General features: G+C 33.7%; 2 protein-coding genes across 2 annotated transcripts; both read right to left on the bottom strand.

Moving 5' to 3' along the window:
* Positions 1 to 4,919: 4,919 nt before the first annotated feature.
* On the bottom strand, positions 4,920 to 5,882 carry LOC100942539 (olfactory receptor 52N2-like). The gene has a single exon (XM_003781467.2). It carries the CDS (start codon positions 5,880 to 5,882, stop codon positions 4,920 to 4,922), a length of 963 nt encoding a protein of 320 aa, XP_003781515.1.
* A 7,128-nt stretch (positions 5,883 to 13,010) lies between these two features.
* LOC100942231 (olfactory receptor 52N2-like) lies at positions 13,011 to 13,968 on the bottom strand. Its single transcript, XM_012802162.1, is given in 2 exon segments — positions 13,011 to 13,290; positions 13,292 to 13,968. Coding segments are annotated over 2 exon segments (957 nt in total).
* Between the last annotated feature and the right edge of the window lie 5,283 nt (positions 13,969 to 19,251).

Here is a 19,251-nt window from a genome sequence, read left to right as displayed (position 1 = left end):
TTTTCTTTCTTTTTTTTTTTTTGAGACAGTCTCACTACGTTGCCTGTGGTAGAGTGTTGTGGCATCACAGCTCACAGCAACCCTAAACTCTTGGGCTTAAGTGATTATTTTGCCTCAGCCTGCCAAGTAGCTGGGACTACAGGTGCCCCCCAAAATGCCCAGCCATTTTGTTGTTGTTGTGATCGTTGCTTAGCAGGCTGGTGCTGGGTTCGAACCCACCAGCCATGGTGTATGGCCGGCACCCTAATCACTGAGTTATGGGTTCCAAGCCAACTTTTCATATTTTCCTTCAACATTACTTATTTAAAAGTATGAAGGTCACTATGAAAGTTTTGAGACAATCTATGTTATGGTCCATTATTTCACTTCCAAGAAGCACAGTGGACAGCATCATTTCAACTTGCTCAGCTTACTGGTTTCTGAAAAGACTTCCTTTGTTTCTCTAGGCACAGCACTCAGTCAGCATCAGCTATAGAGTTGGGAAGAGAGCACTTTTCTGTAATGATTTTAAGAGTAGGTTCAACGAGTCTCAAAGCTTTGAGCTTTTGCAATGTGCTTTTGGGGACCTTGCTACTTCATGCTTAACGATTTCGCAGTGATTTTGAGAATTTGGAAAAGGCCAAGCTTCACTAAAAGACAAGGAGAGAAGTGGATGTCCAAGACCACAGTGACTTAAGAAAACATGACCACATGTGGAAAAAATGGCTCATGAAAACAAAAAGTGACATTTAACTACACTGAAGCGGGACCACAGATTTGATCCCCAGCAGTGTCCAAAATCCTGCATGATTGTTTTCCTAATAGGCAACTCACACTTTGACAGATGAGCAAATGCACATGTGTGTTGAATGATGTGAAGAAATGCCAGTCAGATTCCGCAAAGGAAAGCAAGTCTAGACCTGTCTCTGACATAGTTACTAGCGAAACTAGTGGCAACTTTCTCCTCTCAAAGTGATCATCTTGCAACCGTGCCTCTGGAGAAACAAAGGACTGTTGTGATACACATCAGCAGGCCTATCAAAAGTTTTAGGGAAGCTTCAAGAACCAAGAACAGGTGCCAGGAACAGGACTGTGGCAGACCATCTTGCCATGACAACGTGTCTGCCCACACAACCACCATTACCAGTTCCTGGAGTCCACAGAGGTTAAACTTAGGACTCACCACACCACAATCATGACCTGGTCACATGTAATTATCTCTATTCCCTGTAGTAAAAAATCACATAAGTGAACAAAGATTTTCCAGCAGTGAAGAAGCTGTTCAAACCTATGAAAGGGAGTTTACAGTACTGGAAGAAAATAAGTAGAAAGAGTGTTTACAAAAATGGTTTATAAGAATGCAAAAGTGCATAGAAGGTCATGGCAATTATTCTGAAAAAGTTGAGTAATCAAAATGATTTTACATTTCTTAATTTTTGTGTATCTCAAATCTTTTGTAGTGCCCCTCATGTGAAGTATATTTTTTATTATTTTATTTACTCTCTACTCGTAGATTTTAAATTTTATTATGTTTTCACTTTCCTAATTGAACTTAAAAAACTAATTTATCATTATTTAATTTCATCCAGTTATTTTATAATCTCAGCTTCTGATCATCCAGGGCTTTTCTGTTATCATTTTTTTTCTCCTACTTCATAGATCATACGAAATTTGGTTCATTTTTTAATGACTCCTTAAACAGTCTTTTTAATTCACAGTAGTCATTTTATACATCTCTAGTAATCTTTTTCTATGCTTTTTTCTTCTTTTATTCATCAATATAATTTTATAGTCTGTTATTTGCGATGGTGTTAATTTCCCTCTGTATTCATCTTTAACCAAAGCTAGATCTTTCTATTCTGTGACTTTTCCAACAAAGTTGGAGGAAAAAGAAACATTTTCTAAAACTCTTATCCCTGTCATCTCTAGATATGAAAGACAGAGTAATGTGTGTTCCTATACTAATTGTCAGTTCCTAGAACAATTTTGTCTTTTCTCTCCTGAGAGAATGTTCTTATATTACTATGTCTGCTTATACTCTGGCCCACGGACAGTGCACGGTGTACAACTCCCAGAGACTTGTTGTTGTTGTTGTTGTTGTTTTTATTGTTGTTGCAGTTTTGGGCCAGGGCTGGGTTTGAACCCATACCTCTGGTATATGGGGCCGGCACCCTACTCCTTGAGCCACAGGCACAGCCCATGACTTCTTAAATCAGGGTCCACTCCATTGTGGTATTTATTAGTGAATACTCGTGGACTAAATTTATCAGTATATGCCCTTATATATTTATCTTTCTCTTTTAATATCTACTTCTAATCTTATCATTATTTTATTTGTAATATCCCCCAATATGCTGAAGATAGGTGTGTATGTTTGTGGAAGTATGCGATATAAGAAAGATGCATAAATTGTCAAGATTTGTGTTAAGTATTTTTACTATAAACATAAAATAATCTATTATAGAGAGACAGACAATTGCCAGAAAATTTTTTGTATATGTTTTTATCTTTTTGGATCAATCTATAGTGATAGGTGTTGCACTGATATTTCCTCAAATTATCATATTAATACATTTTTCTATGCCTCTAGTCTGGCAGACATAAATTTTTCAGTTTCCTCTCAGAGACTGTGCTGTGATTTCAGACTCTAGGCTTCATACTTTGCTCGACCCTTATGCATAAATGTAGACATCAATAACACAAAGCCATATGATCAAGCAGAGTTTTCAGCATGGGCTACACGTCCCAACCTCCTACTTGTCTCTATAATTTCCCTTGTTATTTTTCCAGGCTCTCACTTTTTTGCCTTTAGTTTTGCTCCTTACAATTCCAGAAATTTGTTTAATCAATTATTCATATGTTTTGGAATGTTGGCAGAGTGCACATTCCTTTTTATTTTCAAACTTCTACCCTGACTGGAAGCCCTCAAAATATCAACTTAGCATGACCAAATACCACCCTAAATTATACTATAGACAGCATTTTTATTTGACATAATTTCAGAAAACTCAATATAATTCTCATAGTGTCAAAAATTTCTTTCAAGAGAATAGGATACTCTTCTAATGACTTTCAATGATGTACTTAAGTACTTATAAATGTGTGTTTTTCAATATCAAAGTGGTATAATGTTTGCACTGAGGCAACAATTCACAAAAATAAGCAAAGTTTTCATTCAGATGTGTTTATTTAGTATTACAGGAGGATGCAGGTCACGGAAATCAGCCTACAACATCTTTAGGCTCTGCAGAGATCCAAATACAACTTCTTAGATGATCCAAATTTTGATTTATGGAATATGGCTACCAGAGACAGGGCCAGCAATTCTCTGGGAATTTGAGCTATCATTGCCTCTGTAGAGTCAAATTGTAGGTTAATATTTTCAACTGTATTGGATAAGCTGGAAAAAATGTTGCTATAATATTAAAAATATTTTGATACTCACTTTCCTGGGTTGCTTAAACTTAGTTTTAAAAATATAGGTCTATTCAAATAAATTTATATGTATTTTTCCTCTTTCCTAATAATGAAAGAAATGTTTGTATTTAGTAGGGATTATTGCAAAATTTGAAGAAATTCTGGATATAAAAAGATTGATTTGGAGACGGCACCTGTGGCTCAAAAGGGTAGGGTGCTGGAGCCATATGCTGGAGGGGGTGGGTTCAAATCCAGCCCTGGCCAAAAAAAAAAAAAAAAAAAAAGATTGATTCTGGATTCAAGAGACAAAATGCAGCATATAGGTATTTGAGAAAAGATTTTTCTCCACAGCACTATTATATCCATGTAGTGTAGCTCATTGAGTAGCAATAATGGGGATCTCCAGTATACAGTTTGTGCTTCACTGGAGCGTAAGAGTAGGAAAGGTGCACATGAAGACTTAACTGAAGGCTAGAATGTTGGCACATGCATGCGTATAGCATTTCAGAAATTTTATTTCTAATAAAACAGTTTGCAATGACCCATAGCTTCACATGGTGGATTGTACTCCCTTCTCCCTTATCTCTTCACTTTTCCTACATCTTCTCCTCTCTTTTGTATGTCCATCGTCCTTGTCACCTCTTGCTCTGCTTTCTCTGGTAGCCCATGGTGTTGAGCTCCTCTCGTCATTCTTTCTGAACACATTCCTACCTTCCTGACATCTGTCTGGAAAGGTAACAACAGATAAATCCTGTGAAGCTAGCCAAACCGAAATTAGTTTGATGCGAATGGTGCCATAGGTTTTTCTGGTGAGTTTCTTCTATTTTCTACCACTATCTTTCAATATTTTTAAGACTTATTCTTTATCTCCTTCAAAAATCTCTAAGAACTACCCTTGAGGGATTGTGTCCTTTGGTTTCCAAGGCTCTGTTACTTTGCTGATCTTTCATTTAGAATATATTGGTATAAATATGTGACTATTATTCTCTTTAATGATAAAATGTTAAAATGACTTTACATATACATGAGATGGTTTTCATAACTGAAAAAAGCTATGCAAAATTATGCAGGGAAAGAAATTGTGGTAGTGAAAGAAATCACTAAAGTAAATTTTATAGATCTTTTGACACAGACCATAAGACTTTTTTAATGGCTTTTCTTCAAGAACAAGTTTTCAAGGATCAGGAAATAGGTACTTTACTTTTTTCCATTTGAGATCTGCTCAACATGAAAAATGCATTAGAAATTTATGTAATATAACTATTTCAAAGAGTCTTGAAATCACAATAATATGGAATACTTTTTAAAAGAAAGCTCCTAACATCTAGGAGGCTTGTTTCTTATTTATGTAATTAATTTCTATCATTGATGAGTTCTATAAAAATGAATTGAGTTGATAATATAGCATACAGTCAATGAATGTTGCATTCTGCCGTGAGACCAATCTGTATATCTGTTTTAATGTTACTCTCGAGTTTTCATTTCTTTTCTCTTTCCTTGCTACTGAATATTAAGTAATAAATCTATTTCATACCTGGGACACATTTCTCCTTAAAAATTAACTTGATCACTCCTTCCCGGATCTGTTTTGTTTTGACTCCATAAACAACGGGATTCAGAGTAGGAGGAAACATCAGATAGAGATTGGCAATAATGATGTGGACATGGTGGGGAATGTTTTTTCCCCCAAAGCGGTGAGTAAAAATGGTGAATAAGGCTGGAACATATGTGATAACAATAGCACATATGTGGGAGGTACAGGTGCTGAAGGCCTTGTGACGAGCATCTGCAGATGACAAACTCAACACAGCCCGCAAAATCATAGCATAAGATACAGCAATACAAGCCATATCAAAGGCCCCAATCAAAAGAGCTGCCAAAAGCCCATAGATAGCATTGATTTTAAAATTGCCACAGGATACCTTGGCCACAGACATGTGGTCACAGTAGGTGTGGGGGATGGAGTTGCCCCGACAATAGGGCAGGCGCTTGGTAAGGAAGGTGAATGGGATGATGAGCATCACACTCCTCAAGAAGGCAGCAAAACCAGCCTTGGCAATGACAGGGTTGGTGAGGATGGTGCCATAGTGTAAGGGGTAGCAAATGGCCACATAGCGGTCCAGGGCCATGAGCATGAGCACCCCAGACTCCATTCCAGTCAACATATGGACAAAAAACATCTGGGTCAGGCAAGCATTAAATTCGATCTCCTTGAGGTCAAACCAGAATATGCACAGCATATTGGGTACCGTGGTGGTGCACAAGGTGACATCAGTGAAGGAGAGCAGGGCCAGGAAGTAGTACATGGGCCGGTGCAGGGCCTGCTCATGGCTGATGAGGTAGAGGAGCCCACAGTTTCCCAGGACAGCAATGATGTACATGAAGCAGAATGGCAAGGAGAGCCAGATGTGTGTGGCTTCCAGTCCAGGAACACCATTCAGGATAAAGAATGGTGGGCTCAGGCAGGAGCCATTGGCCCCAGACATAATGTCTTATAGGAGGAGGGCATTTTACAACCTTTAATGGAAATTTCTTTCTTCCTGGAAAGTAGAGAGGTAGGGTTAGAGACCAGGTAAGAGGGACTGGTTTCAATGATGTGACCAGTGAATGCCATGAACCTTATTTTGATAACCAGGAATTTTCAAAATAGTCTAGCAAAGAAGACTTTGAATCTGGTGTCTAAAAGTCATTAAGCAGTCATTACACTACTCAACATCCCATTGCAAACTTTTTCTGAGTAACTATCTCTCCCCAGTGTACTTCTTACTCTCTACTATATTTCAGTAACAAATTGTGAGCTAGTCCACATGTATCTTCTTCCTTCCTGCAAACTGTTTCTAATATCAAATTATGCCGATGCTAATTGTACCTGATTCTTGTCACTATATCACCTGAGTACATTTATATGGTCACCCTAATCTGACCAGTCCCTACCTGCAGTTTAACTTTTCAGTTTTAATGGCTACTCAAAATTACTGCTTTTGTCTTGCCTTGATGATTATAAAAAACTATATAGTCTCTATATAAAAATTGTCAGCAATGACCCATATAACCCATACTATATAATAAATTGTAGATAATAAATGACATATAAATGAATGAATGAATGTTTTAGTTAATAAGGATTTGGTATGCCTGGTCCTTCATCTTTGATGTCAATATCATGTTTTTCTCCATTGTGGAATTTTAAAATAAATTATTGACAGGAAATAGAAAAGTATTTGCACTTCTAAAACACTACCAAGTTTTATTGAATTTTAGTAACAATTTTACTAAAGATTTTAGTTCAATTCGATATGGCATTTTTTCCCTTTAACTTCTCTGTATTTTCACTCTTATTAACTCCCTTTCCTCAAAGCTAGATTTACACTCAGGAAGTCCTTGGAGTTCTTTTGATTATAAATCAACTATACCGCTTTAATTTAAATATTATCCTCTTTGTCATACTGGATAGGTAATCAGTACAAAAAAAAATATCAAAGATAGCCTTCTATCTTTAGAATGTTGTTTATTATAGGGGAAGTAGAAAGAATTTCTTGAAGAATTAATAGCTTCAGGGGAGTTGAAGACTCCTGATGATTAGAATATTTCTTTTACTTGAAAAAATAAAATGTCCCTTTTTCTGGAGTAGAGCCCATATATTAAAGCAGACCTTTGTAACCATCTAGCAGAGGAAATTAGATACCTGTGGTATATATAAATGAATGACATGGCTGTGGAGTGTGAGATATATGCTCCTTGTGATATCCTAGAAATCACTGTTGTTGCTACTTTCACTGCCTAGAGTACAAAGGAAGGGAAAGAAAAACAAAAGACAGCACATTTCAGAGGCTTATATCCTCTGGGTTCCTAGCTGCCTGGATCTCATATAAAAGAGATCCTATATGGTATTTGTCACAATACCTCTCCCAAAATGTCACTGTGTAGAGAAATCATTTCATAATCCTAGATGAGAGAAAGTTCATTATTAAAATTTCCAATGCCCACCATCTTTTATCTGTATACCACAATGAAATGAATGAAATGAAAGGAAAATGAGACCAAGTCCAATAGAAGCCATCCAAAAAGAACAAGAACTATTACCTCTAAAAAAAGAGAAAGAGGAAAAGTGCCTGTTACTGCTACTGCCTTTGGTTAACTGTCCATGTATTCTAAGTTGTTGCATTTGCAATGAACAGTGTTTTCACATTTTCCCAAAATAGCTACTTGTGAAAATCACCCAAACTCACCTCAGTAGTAGGCATAATCAAATCTCTATTTATGACTGAGAACCTTTAGGAATTTTTGGAAATCTGAGATGGCATCTTCTTACATAGGATTTTCTGTTTCTCTGGGGGAATCTCTAGGATTACATCCCAGTAGTTGAGTCTCCACAATTAAGTGTCTCAGAGGGCTGTGTGTGAAAGAGAATGAACTTTGGGCCTGTTAGGAATAGATCTATATTTAGCAGCTTTTGAGTAGAAAAAGAAATAAAAACAAAAATAAAAAGACATTAAAGTTTAATGTCTTTTCCCAAATGGGACATGTGTCCATAAGTCTGGTGGTGATGAACATAACTTTTTAAAGATTTTTTTTCTCTTATTACAAAAGAAATACATTTTAATTTGGAAAATCTGGAATCTATAGACCTATATAATAATGAATTGGAAAATCAGTTGTAATCCTAACATAGAGGATAACCACTCTTAAAGCAAGGGTACATTTCAAAACAACTAGGAGCATATAATAAATGTTGTACCACAAAAATAAGTAAGTGAGGTGACGTTTATGTTAATTAGTTTGATCTTAGCATTCCACATGTTTATCAAATCATCACATTGTGTCCCATAAATGTATACAGTTGTGATTTCATAAAAATTAAGTTAAAAAAATAACAAAATTTCTACATTTCATTCAGTCATTTTATATTTATTATGTATAATACTTCTATTTTTAAAAAATAAATTTTAGGCAGTGCCTGTGGCTCAAAGGAGTAGGGCACTGGCTCCATATGCCAGAGGTGGCAGGTTCAAACCCAGCCCTGGCCAAAAACTGCAAAATAAATAAATAAATAAATAAATTTTAGCTAATATTTCTTTCTCTAACTGGCATTTTGTGAACATTTTATCATGCCATTATAGATGCTTTGAAATAAAAATTTCATTAGCTAAATATTTTTTCCACTCAATAGCTATACTAAATTTGATTATGCATTTCATTACACTTTTATATTTGTTTTTAAATTTTATTAAAAGCAATTCTTCCACAAATATCCTAACCCACTCTGTTTGCATTATTGATTTTTTCTTTCTACAGACAACTAGAAATAATACTAAAGTTTAAGCTGTCAACAAAAGGCATCAGCAATTTTAATTATGTTGATAAGTGTTGGAAAAAATCATCTCAGTAAAATTTGTGATTTTTTACTTCTATGCAAAGTGAGCCTACTATCCCTCTATGAGTACCATTATATGCTCCCTTTCCCAGTTGCATTCGTGAAAATATTATCTCACTAATGGTATTAGAAATCAAATTATAATTCACTTCACAGCAGTAATTTTGAATATTTTCAAGCGCTTTTGGTCAATTGTTTTCTTCATACATTGATCATTCACCCACTTCCTTGTCTACCTTCAACGAAGGTGTGTTTATTTATTAATTTTTAAGCATGTTCAATACTGAAATATAAGTCCATTTTCTGTTGTTACTTGTAGACATTTTTCCCAGGTTATATTTGGCTTTAAATTTTATGTTATGGTGGAAAGTTATTTTTTTATTTTACTTTTCCTTCCTTTTACTAAAAATGAACAAAACAAAACCAAAACCAAAACAAAAACCCCACAGTTTTTCCATACTTAAATCCTTTTGTGTGAAATGACATGAAGTAGAAGACAAAATTGTACCATCCCCAAAAGCTATTAACCTTAAAATCTAATGTATGTTTTGGCAAAAGTTTCTTTTATAAGAAGTTTTAAAAATTTACTTTATTGCTTCTGCTGTTTTGCTTAGCTTTTGGCATTAGAAATATTACATAAAGGAGTATAAAGATTTCCAAGATGACTGTTAGGGTTTTTTCAGCAATATTATATTTTCTTTATTTGTATAGTTAAATATTATTCCTATTTTATAATAATTTAGTATTTTATTGGTAGTAATTTAAGACATAATGTTTATAAATAAAGCATTTTAATTTTGTTTAGCTAGTTTTAATTTCCGGGATTAATAACTAAATATCATTGCAATTGTAAAAACAATCCTTCAGAGAAAATAATCTATCACAAGATGACTATTTGGAAAGACAACTTTTATCTAAGTTGAAAGTTTAGTTTTGCTTTAAAAAATAATAAGTTAATACACACAAAATTATTTTGACGAAATTTAAATGAATGCAATCATTACAAAAACGCATATGAGTCTCAATATAAACCATTTCCTTTTAGATATAAATATTAAGAGAAATGAGAATTATATGAAATATTGGTTAGATTTAAAGCAGGGTTCTCCAACTGGAAATCTTGACAACTAACTGATTATACTCAACTGTATCAAGACCTCCTAGGCAGTTTTTTAGAAGATAATTAATAGGGTGCCTTATAATCTATCACTTTTGCTCATAAATGTTAATATTTGTATTAAGTTTGATTTAGGCATTAACAGAACTGAGTCACTTTTTTTTTCCAATTTTTATAATGAGTTAAAGCATACATAACAAAACTTGCCATTGTAACTATTTTTAAGTATATAGTTCAGTTAAATACATTCATGATGTTTGTGCAACCATTGCCACTATCCAAATCCAGAACCCTTTTCATCTTGTAAAACTGATATTTTATATCCATTACACAATAACTCACAATTCTTCCCCCAAGCCTCCAGGAACTACTTGTCTATGATTTTGACTACTTTAATTATCTCATGCAAGAATATACAATATTTGTCCTTTTGTAACAAGCTTATTTCATTAGCATAATATCTTCAATTTTCATCCATGTGGTAGCGTATTTCTGAACTTCTTTCCTTTTTATGGTAAAATGATATTCCTTTATATGCATATGTCACATTTTTCTTATCCATTTATCCACACGTTACCATTTTCTTCTTTTTCTTTCATCTGAGAATATTAATATCTCATAATTTGAAAGGAAATATGGCTTAACTAAATTAAATGTTCGGTGTATGTTTTTTGATACCACAGTTCTAGATCTCATCTAACTGTTCCAGGCTGATATGGAACTATCTCCTTCACCAAGCCTGCTGATTTCTTTCTCACAGTCATGAAACACAATTTGAAAAGAATTGGTCTTCTCTCTGCTCCTCTCTTATTACCTTTCATCTTCTCTCTTTCTCTCTCTCAAAAATCCCTCTTTCTCTCCCACCTTCTCTTTCCCCCCAGCCCCTCTTCCTTACTCATAAATACTGAGTAGCATGTTCTTCCACGGCAATATACCTTGTAGATATTTAAAACTTTTTAAATCTCTCCAAGATTGTGGCCTACAGGTCCTACTTCAGTTGTGAATCTTAGGGTTTTAGTTTTCAGAATTTTTTTATTAAATTAATTCTATCAGTGATAAATGAGCAGGAAGTTATTTTTTAATCTAACCTTATACAGTCTGTTATGGGAAGATAACAAAATTAATTGGTGCTTGTTATGTGCTTCAAATAAATTTCATTTATTGTATTTTATTTATCCATGTTTTTAAGCTTCTGTTCTGTTTTTCCTGCTATTGTTTTTACTCCCTGCACACATACATGGCATGGGCTGATTAAAAATTTAGGCATAACCTTCTAATAGTCATCTAGTCTTGCTGTTTGTATAGCTCATATTCCTCATTTATAAAATGCACATAATCATATCTATCTCATAGTTTTGAGGTAAAAGTGCAATGAAATTGTATATATGAAACATTATATAATACCTGACAAAATGCTTATGTTTAAAAATGGCAGTTAAACAAAAGTAATTTCTTGATATGTTTGATAATTACTTAAATGAAATTATCTGATAATTTAAATTTACCAAAACTAAAACATAATTCCAAGATATACTTACTAACTTTAGTATTGATCAGCTTATAAACTATATTACATATGGCACCTTAAAAATGTTAGCATGTTTTTAAACAACAGTGTTTATTTCCAAACACAAAAATTGTATTACAAAAATACATAGTGTGATTAATGTATTTTACAACATTTGATCATAAATAACATATTAAAATATATCATTCACATTAGCTAATAAGAATTTAATTCAACACATATAACTAATAAATATTTATTTATATCATCTTCTTATATCATTCTATTTATTACTTTAATCATCTCTTGAATTAGTCTCTTATTCTTTCTCATTTTCATTTGACCTTGCTTTTTCTGAATACCACATTTACCATTCTGCTTCATTATTTTTTCTGTTATTCCCAGCAATCTAAATAAAGTAGAGTCTTTCCTCAGTCTCCGTGGAGAATTGAGGAATTATAGGACATCTGCCCATACCAAAATTCATGGATGCTCAAGTTCCTTATATAAAATGGTGTAGTATTTGTGTATGACCTACACACATCTTCCTGTATGTATACTTTAAGTCACTTCTAGATTACTTATAATACCTAATATAAGGTAAATACTATATAAACTGTTGTAATGCATTTTTCTTTGTATTATTTTTGAGTATTGTATTGCTAGTTTCACATTTATTTTTCAAATAGTTTTTATCTGCAGTTGGTTGAATCTGAAGATGTGGAACCCACTGACACATAGAACACAATGTACTCCTCTCTTCATCATTCCAGACAGCTCTGCCGTTTGTCTCTCTGCATTAAAGTCAAATAAAACACTTATGCCCACACATTATTGATTGACAAAACATATAAATTTTTTTCAATTTTTCTTTCCTCTTTTTCTCTCTTTTCCTCAAATAGTTGTTAAATAGTATCCATTATGTCTTTCAAAATTCTTTGAGTTTAATTCCAAAGAATGTTTCTGAGACTGTGATGAACTCCAGTAACCGTATTTACTCCAGCTTCATTTGAATGCATGCCCGTATACTCCTATAAGTCCAAATAATTACCCAGGCAGTAGACTATCAGAGATAAACAAGCAGAAAGTTTTTTTTTAATCTAACTTTATACAGTTTTACATAAATAGAGAATAGAAAGGATGGCAGGACTCTTAGAATTCAGCACATTCTGGGAAAGTGTTCCATATTTCCCTATAACATGAAACTTTTTTTGTGTGTGTGTGGGTGCTTTCCCCAATCTTCCAATGTTTCTCTGGGATATGTGACATTTTGTTGTTGTTGTTGTTTTCTATGTGCTCCCCATAGTGCCTAGACCAAAGTGCATTAATCACCGAGAGTTTACTTAAAGTTGGGTGTCCTAACTATTCCATCCTGTGTGTTCATTCCATAAGATCCAACTAAAGTAAAATTATTTGAAAAGTAAAACTGTTGCCTGTATATTTTATTTTTTCTATCAAATTAAATGTCTTGGATTAAAGATTTTGTGATTATTTCATAAATTTTATGGTAGAATATCCACAGAATTTTCTCTTGAGCTCATGGTTTTTCAATTTTACATTTACTCTCTTCCTCTATAATTTTCTTTATGTTAAATGAACAATCTCATGTCATAGATTTATCTTACACTCAAAATATCCTTTTCTCTAAAAAACAATCTTATCACTCCTTCACGGATCTGCTTGGTCTTCACTCCATAGACAATTGGATTTAAGGTGGGAGGAAGCAACAGGTAGAGGTTGGCTATAAAAATGTGAACATGGTGAGGTATGGTGCGTCCCCCAAAACGGTGGGTGAAGAAGTTAAAGAAGGCTGGGACATAGGTGATAACAATAGCACATATGTGTGATGTACAGGTACTGAAGGCTTTATGACGAGCATCTGTAGATGACAAATTCAGCACGGATAATCATGGTGTAAGACATGGAGATACAGAACATGTCAAACCCTCCAATCAGTATGGCAGCAATGAGACCATAGATTGCATTAATCTTTACATTGCCACAAGATAATTTGGCTAAAGACATATGGTCACAATAGGTATGGTGAATGAGGTTACCTCTGCAGTAGGGAAGACGTTTGATCAGGAATGTAAATGGAATCATGAGCAACACACTGCGAATGAAGGTGGCAAGTCCAACCTTGGCAATTACAGTGTTGGTGAGGATGGTGGAATAGCGTAGAGGGTAGCAAATGGCCACGTAGCGGTCTAGAGCCATAAGCATAAGCACACCAGACTCCATGCCTGTTAGCATGTGGATGAAAAACATCTGCACAAGGCAGGCATTAAAGTCAATCTTTTTAAGACTGAACCAAAAGATACATAACATATTGGGAACAAATGAAGTGCACCCAGTGATATCTGTAAGGGACAGCAAAGCTAGAAAATAATACATGGGCCTGTGTAGATCCTGCTCATGGCTGATGAGATAGATAAGCCCACAGTTCCCAACAACAGCAATGATGTACATGAAGCAGAATGGCAGAGAGATCCAGACGTGTGCAGATTCCAGCCCAGGAATCCCATTGAGGATGAGGTATCTGGGTGTCAGACTGGAGCTGTTGGCCCCATACATGATGATCAGTTAGAAACCATGCTACTTTTCATACCAATAAAATTGTCCTGTATAAAAATAGAGTAGTGAGATTATGTGAATCCACAGGGAAAAAACGATAAGTACATTACACAATATAAATAATAAATTCTAAAAATTCATTATTTTGTACTCAGACTACATTTTTTGATCCATCCTAATAAGAGGTTTTATACCTACTACTGAATCAAAAGAATACAAACGTAGTACAGGCATAGCATCAAAGTCCTGACCTGCTTTGCTTTTATATTAGAAGCAAAATACCTACTCATATTCCCAGGTTGGTGACTAATTTGATTTTGTCCCCTCAACCAATTTCCAAATTATACACTGTGTCTAATTATCATTCAATCTCTTAATCTCCCTTTTTCCAAGAAGTACTTCTAATATGTCTATTAGGTTATAATCAATTATATTAGTGAGCACCTACCTATGACACACTTTGACTACGAGTCTTGACCAGACCTATATAAAAGTGTAAACCTGGCAAATCTCGATCTTCCAAGTCATAGTAATCAAGGACCAAAGATATGACAAATGAAAAATTTGCATAATAAGTCTTACCTTACAAAGCATGGCTCCGTGCACTTTGTAATATACCTTTAATTGTTTATTTCTGGTTCATGTGAAAGGTGTTGTGTAAAATTTATCTTTTTTATTAAATCATGACTATGTACATTAATACATTTATGCTGAATTGATAAACAATATGAAATGCTTACATTGAACTGATTAACATAGCCACCACCTTGCTTGCTTATTTGTTGTGGTAAGACATTTATACTCTATTGTTAATGGCTTTGAAATGTACCATTGTATTATGCACGTTAGGTGAGGTCCCACCAAATACCATCCCTCCTCCCAGCTTACCCCCTCCTGTCCCCTCTCTCTCCTCTTCTCTCTTTCTTTCTGGATTATAGTTTTGTTTTATCATTCATATAAATGTGTAGGTGATTATACGTTGGTTTCATAGTAGTATTGAGTATATTGGGTACTTTTTCTTCCATTCTTGAGATACTTTACTAAGAAGACTATGTTCCAGCTCCATCTGAGTAAACATAAAAGATGTAAAGTCTACATCATTTTTATGGCTGCATAATATCCCATACATATACCACAATTTGTTAATCCAATCATCAGTCGATGGGCACTTGGGCTGCTTCTGTGACTTGGCAATTATGAATTGGGCTGCAATAAATATTCTGGTGCAAATGTCTTTGTTGTAAAATGATTTTTTGGTCATCTGGGTGTATACCTAGTAGAGGAATTGAAGGATCAGACAGTAGGTCTATTTTTAATTCCTGAGTATTCCTCAAAATTCTTTCCCAAAGGAATGTACTAGCTTGTATTCCCACTAGCAGTGCAGAAGTGTTCCCTTCTCTATGCATCCATGCCAACATCTGTATTTCAGGGATTTTGTGATGTGGGCTAATCTGACTGGAGTTAGATGATATTTCAAAGTGGTGTTGATTTGCATTTCTCTGATGATTAAAGATGATGAGTATTTTTTCATGTTTGTAGGCCATGCACTTGTCCTCTTCAGAGAAGCTTCTATTCAAGTCTCTTGCACACAAAGAAATGGGGTTATTTGTTTTTTCCTTATTGATTACTTTAAGTCCTCTTTATAGCAATGATATTGTTAAGCACTAATTAATTTTCTTACTTTCCATTAATTCTCTTCAAATCTTCATGTAGATAAGTAAGATAGATATCGTGCTTATATATGCATATATATATAAGCATTCTTTAGAATATATTGAGCTATCAATGTATAGTGTGTGTGTGTGTGTATAATCATAGTTTTATGTTTTCTTTTTATGTATATATTTTTAGGCCCCAAATACCCATGGATAATTATATTTGGTGGGATGAAATTCTTATAGTTTAAGAGTCTAAATTTAGAAAAGGAACCACTATGAAAGCTTTCCTATTTTAAATCATAACACTCTAACATTTTTTTCTTTCATTCTTTTTTTGTTTCATTTTTAGGAAATTCTTTCTTCTATTATATTTTAAAAAATATTTTCTTAATTATTACTTGTTTTAGATTACCAAATTTAATTATTCATTTTTTCCTAGGATTATATATTCTATTGTATTTTCACAGCTTATTTTACATTTTACATTTTCTTCTGTTTCATTTTAATTTCATCTATATACTTTCCTTTCATGAAGTTCTAATTTTAATTCCTTACTGCCTATCCCCTCTCAATCTATCTATTTCTGTCAAGATATTCTGTAGAGGTATATGGGTTTTGTTTAATTATCAGTTTTTTCTTTTTTTTTATTAAATGATAGCAGTGTACATTAATGCAATCATGGGGAACAGTGTGGTGTTTTCATATACAATTTGAAATATTTTCATCGAACTGGCTAACATAGCCTTCATGTCATTTTCTTAGTTATTGTGTTAAGATGTTTATATTCTACTTGTAGAAAGATTCACTTGTACCCTTATAAGATAAACCATAGATGTTTTAACTCATGGAAAATTTTCACATGTTGCTATATAATTGATCTCTCTATATTAAAAAAATACAAAAAAAAATTCTAAAAATGTTTCTAAGCATTTTACTCAATTGTGAAATACTTTAACATTATGTAAAGTAAACCATGAAAATTTTCAGCACAACCTGGAACATAATAAGCAAAATACATCTTGGTAATCACACTTATTTTTAATATTATTTCTATTCTTTTGCTCTATAAAATAAATGGAAGTAAAATTATGTCTAGTTATACCTTAAAACCTCCTGTATCTTTCTACCTCAGAGCAAACACCAAGATTCTTACATTGTTTACTAAATCCTACACTGTCAGGAACATTTTAAATTTCTGAATGTATCCCAGAATTATAACTTTTATTCTCTCAGTCCATTTACACCTTGTGGAAGTTATCAAACTCAACAAATATGTGCAACTCAGAGTATTTCTACTGGCTGTTTTCACTACCCTATGTTCTCTCTGAGATAATAACACACATCATCATTTTCAGGTCTCTACTCAGTGTCATCTCAAAGTAAAGTTTTCCATGACCTCCCAATTTAAAGTTGCAACTCCCAGATACCCACCAATCTTGGTGTAACATCTCCCTTTAAAGCCTCTCCATACTCCATGGAAATTAATATGGTCTATTGTATCCTGACCAGAATGTAAAATCTATATTCACAGGGATTTCTGGGTTTTTTTCTTTTTTTTTTTTTTTTTTGTTGTTGTTGTTCATGCTATCACTCAGTACAAGAAAACCCATTATATGATGAATTAATGGATGAATAAAACTCATCTCTGTTTTGGGTGATCCTCCTGGTTGTATATAAATGCCTTAAATTTTTGTCATGGTAAGCATTTTTAAATACATATTCATTTGAAAGACATCATTTAAAGATGCTTTTAACTTGAAGATTCTTTTAAATAAATTAAATTAGAGATATTTAAAATCAGAAAGAACATATGTAGTAGATGCATCCAATTTTCTTTTTTATTATTTTGTGCCCTGTAAGGAAGGGCACATGTATTATGAATAGAAACAGTTACAGAAAAGTAGATTTGAGCTGAAATAATGTTGCTTATTCATGCAGATAACATTTTCTAGTGGGGTAATGGGATCACTGTTATTAGATGTAGTCCACCAAAGGGAAAATGGCACAATAATGAATAAATGTATAATGTCAAAAGATTGGGTTACGTGATCAGTGGTATTTCTTTCAACTCTTGCAATAATTTATTTTTATTCATAGAGGTCTTACTATTTCCTAAAGTGCACTTCATCTATGGAAAGCAGAGAAGGTTTTCTATTATTATATAGGAGTACGCTTGCCTGTAACATTATCTTTTTTATTCTTGTCATCAGATTCATGCAATCTCCTTCTTTCAGTGCCTAAACTACATTTATTTTTTCCCACTTATCCCTCCTCAAGGCAATATTAAAATGCCTTTGGTTTCAGAACAATAAAGAGTGAAGATAATTCAGTAAATAATTCAGATGAATAATTCATTCTTATTCAACAATCATCTAGCTCAAATATCTTTCCTTCAGTAGCACAATTTTTGTACATCTTATATATTTGTTCTTTTTTAATCATCCATACTCACCTTGTTGGCAGCTGTTTTTAAAATCTCTATTCATGACTGATATTACTCAGAAACAATTGCACTAGATTGGTTAGGAAAGCTATATAAACTGAAAACATTCTCTAGGGATTGTCCAAGCAAAGGGACAAAAGTTGTTTGGAGCTTTACAGATAGATGTCCCCCAGGTCTCTTACACAGGGAGATAAATTTAAGTTTGTAAAAGCTATGTTGAATTTTTATGATTTTCTCTGAAGGGACATGCAAAGTATCTGGCATTTACTGAATTATAAATCTGGAATTATATCTGACTCCAGGAGTGCTTAATTCCACTTTTTAACTTTTAACATTTTTATTTTTGTCATATCTTTACCATGTGGAATGCATTGGTTCCAATGATCACAAATATTGAGTCAACAATATCTTAGCTTTTATGCTAAAAGTTTGTTAAAATATATTTTTGCAGTAGGTTGGATTATGTATTCTTTTAAATTGTTGCACTGTTCAAATGCAATATTTCCCCATTCCTGTTTCTCTGTACCTTGGTAGAAATATAGTACTCTTAAAATTATAATTTCATTTAGTAATCTTGAACACATTCAAAGAATTAAATTTCAGAGTTAATGTCTTGCTCTAGATTAGGCTTTGGCATGAGGAAATATTGTGGTTGATTTGATCTATCCAGAACACTATAACTTTCCTCCTGTAAGTAGTAAGACGGTTTTGCTTTCTTATGTGTGTTCTCTAGTTCAGCACTTTTCAATTTCCTTCAATAATCTTTCCTTTATATTCACAGTTTGGGTAGCTATTTCATTCAAGAGACCTAACTTTTGGCTTATCATGCCTACCTCACTAAGGTTAATAATCATTTCTAACTTTTAATTTAAAGTGAGAGATGGGCCACTATTTTTTCACTTGATCACTTAGAGGGCATTATAAAGTTATTAACTGGCCTAATTTCAACTGTGTTTTGGGGACTAGGGAGGCCTGAGGATAGAGAAAGCCAGGTGGCTTTCTAAGTCATGGATAGGTGATGGAGCAGTCACGACAAATGCAATATTTATAGATACAGTTTGCCACCTTGCACTGGCATGGTTTGTAGTGCCTACAAAGAATTATAATTTTTTTTTTTTTTTGAGACAGAGCCTCAAGTTGTCCCCCTAGGTAAAGTGCTGTGGCATCACAGCTCACAGCAAC

The sequence above is a fragment of the Otolemur garnettii genome, unplaced genomic scaffold (genome assembly GCF_000181295.1).
Source record: "Otolemur garnettii isolate 467f Iridium unplaced genomic scaffold, OtoGar3 scaffold00001, whole genome shotgun sequence".
NCBI lineage: Eukaryota > Metazoa > Chordata > Mammalia > Primates > Galagidae > Otolemur > Otolemur garnettii.
This window is presented reverse-complemented; position numbering and strand designations above follow the sequence as displayed.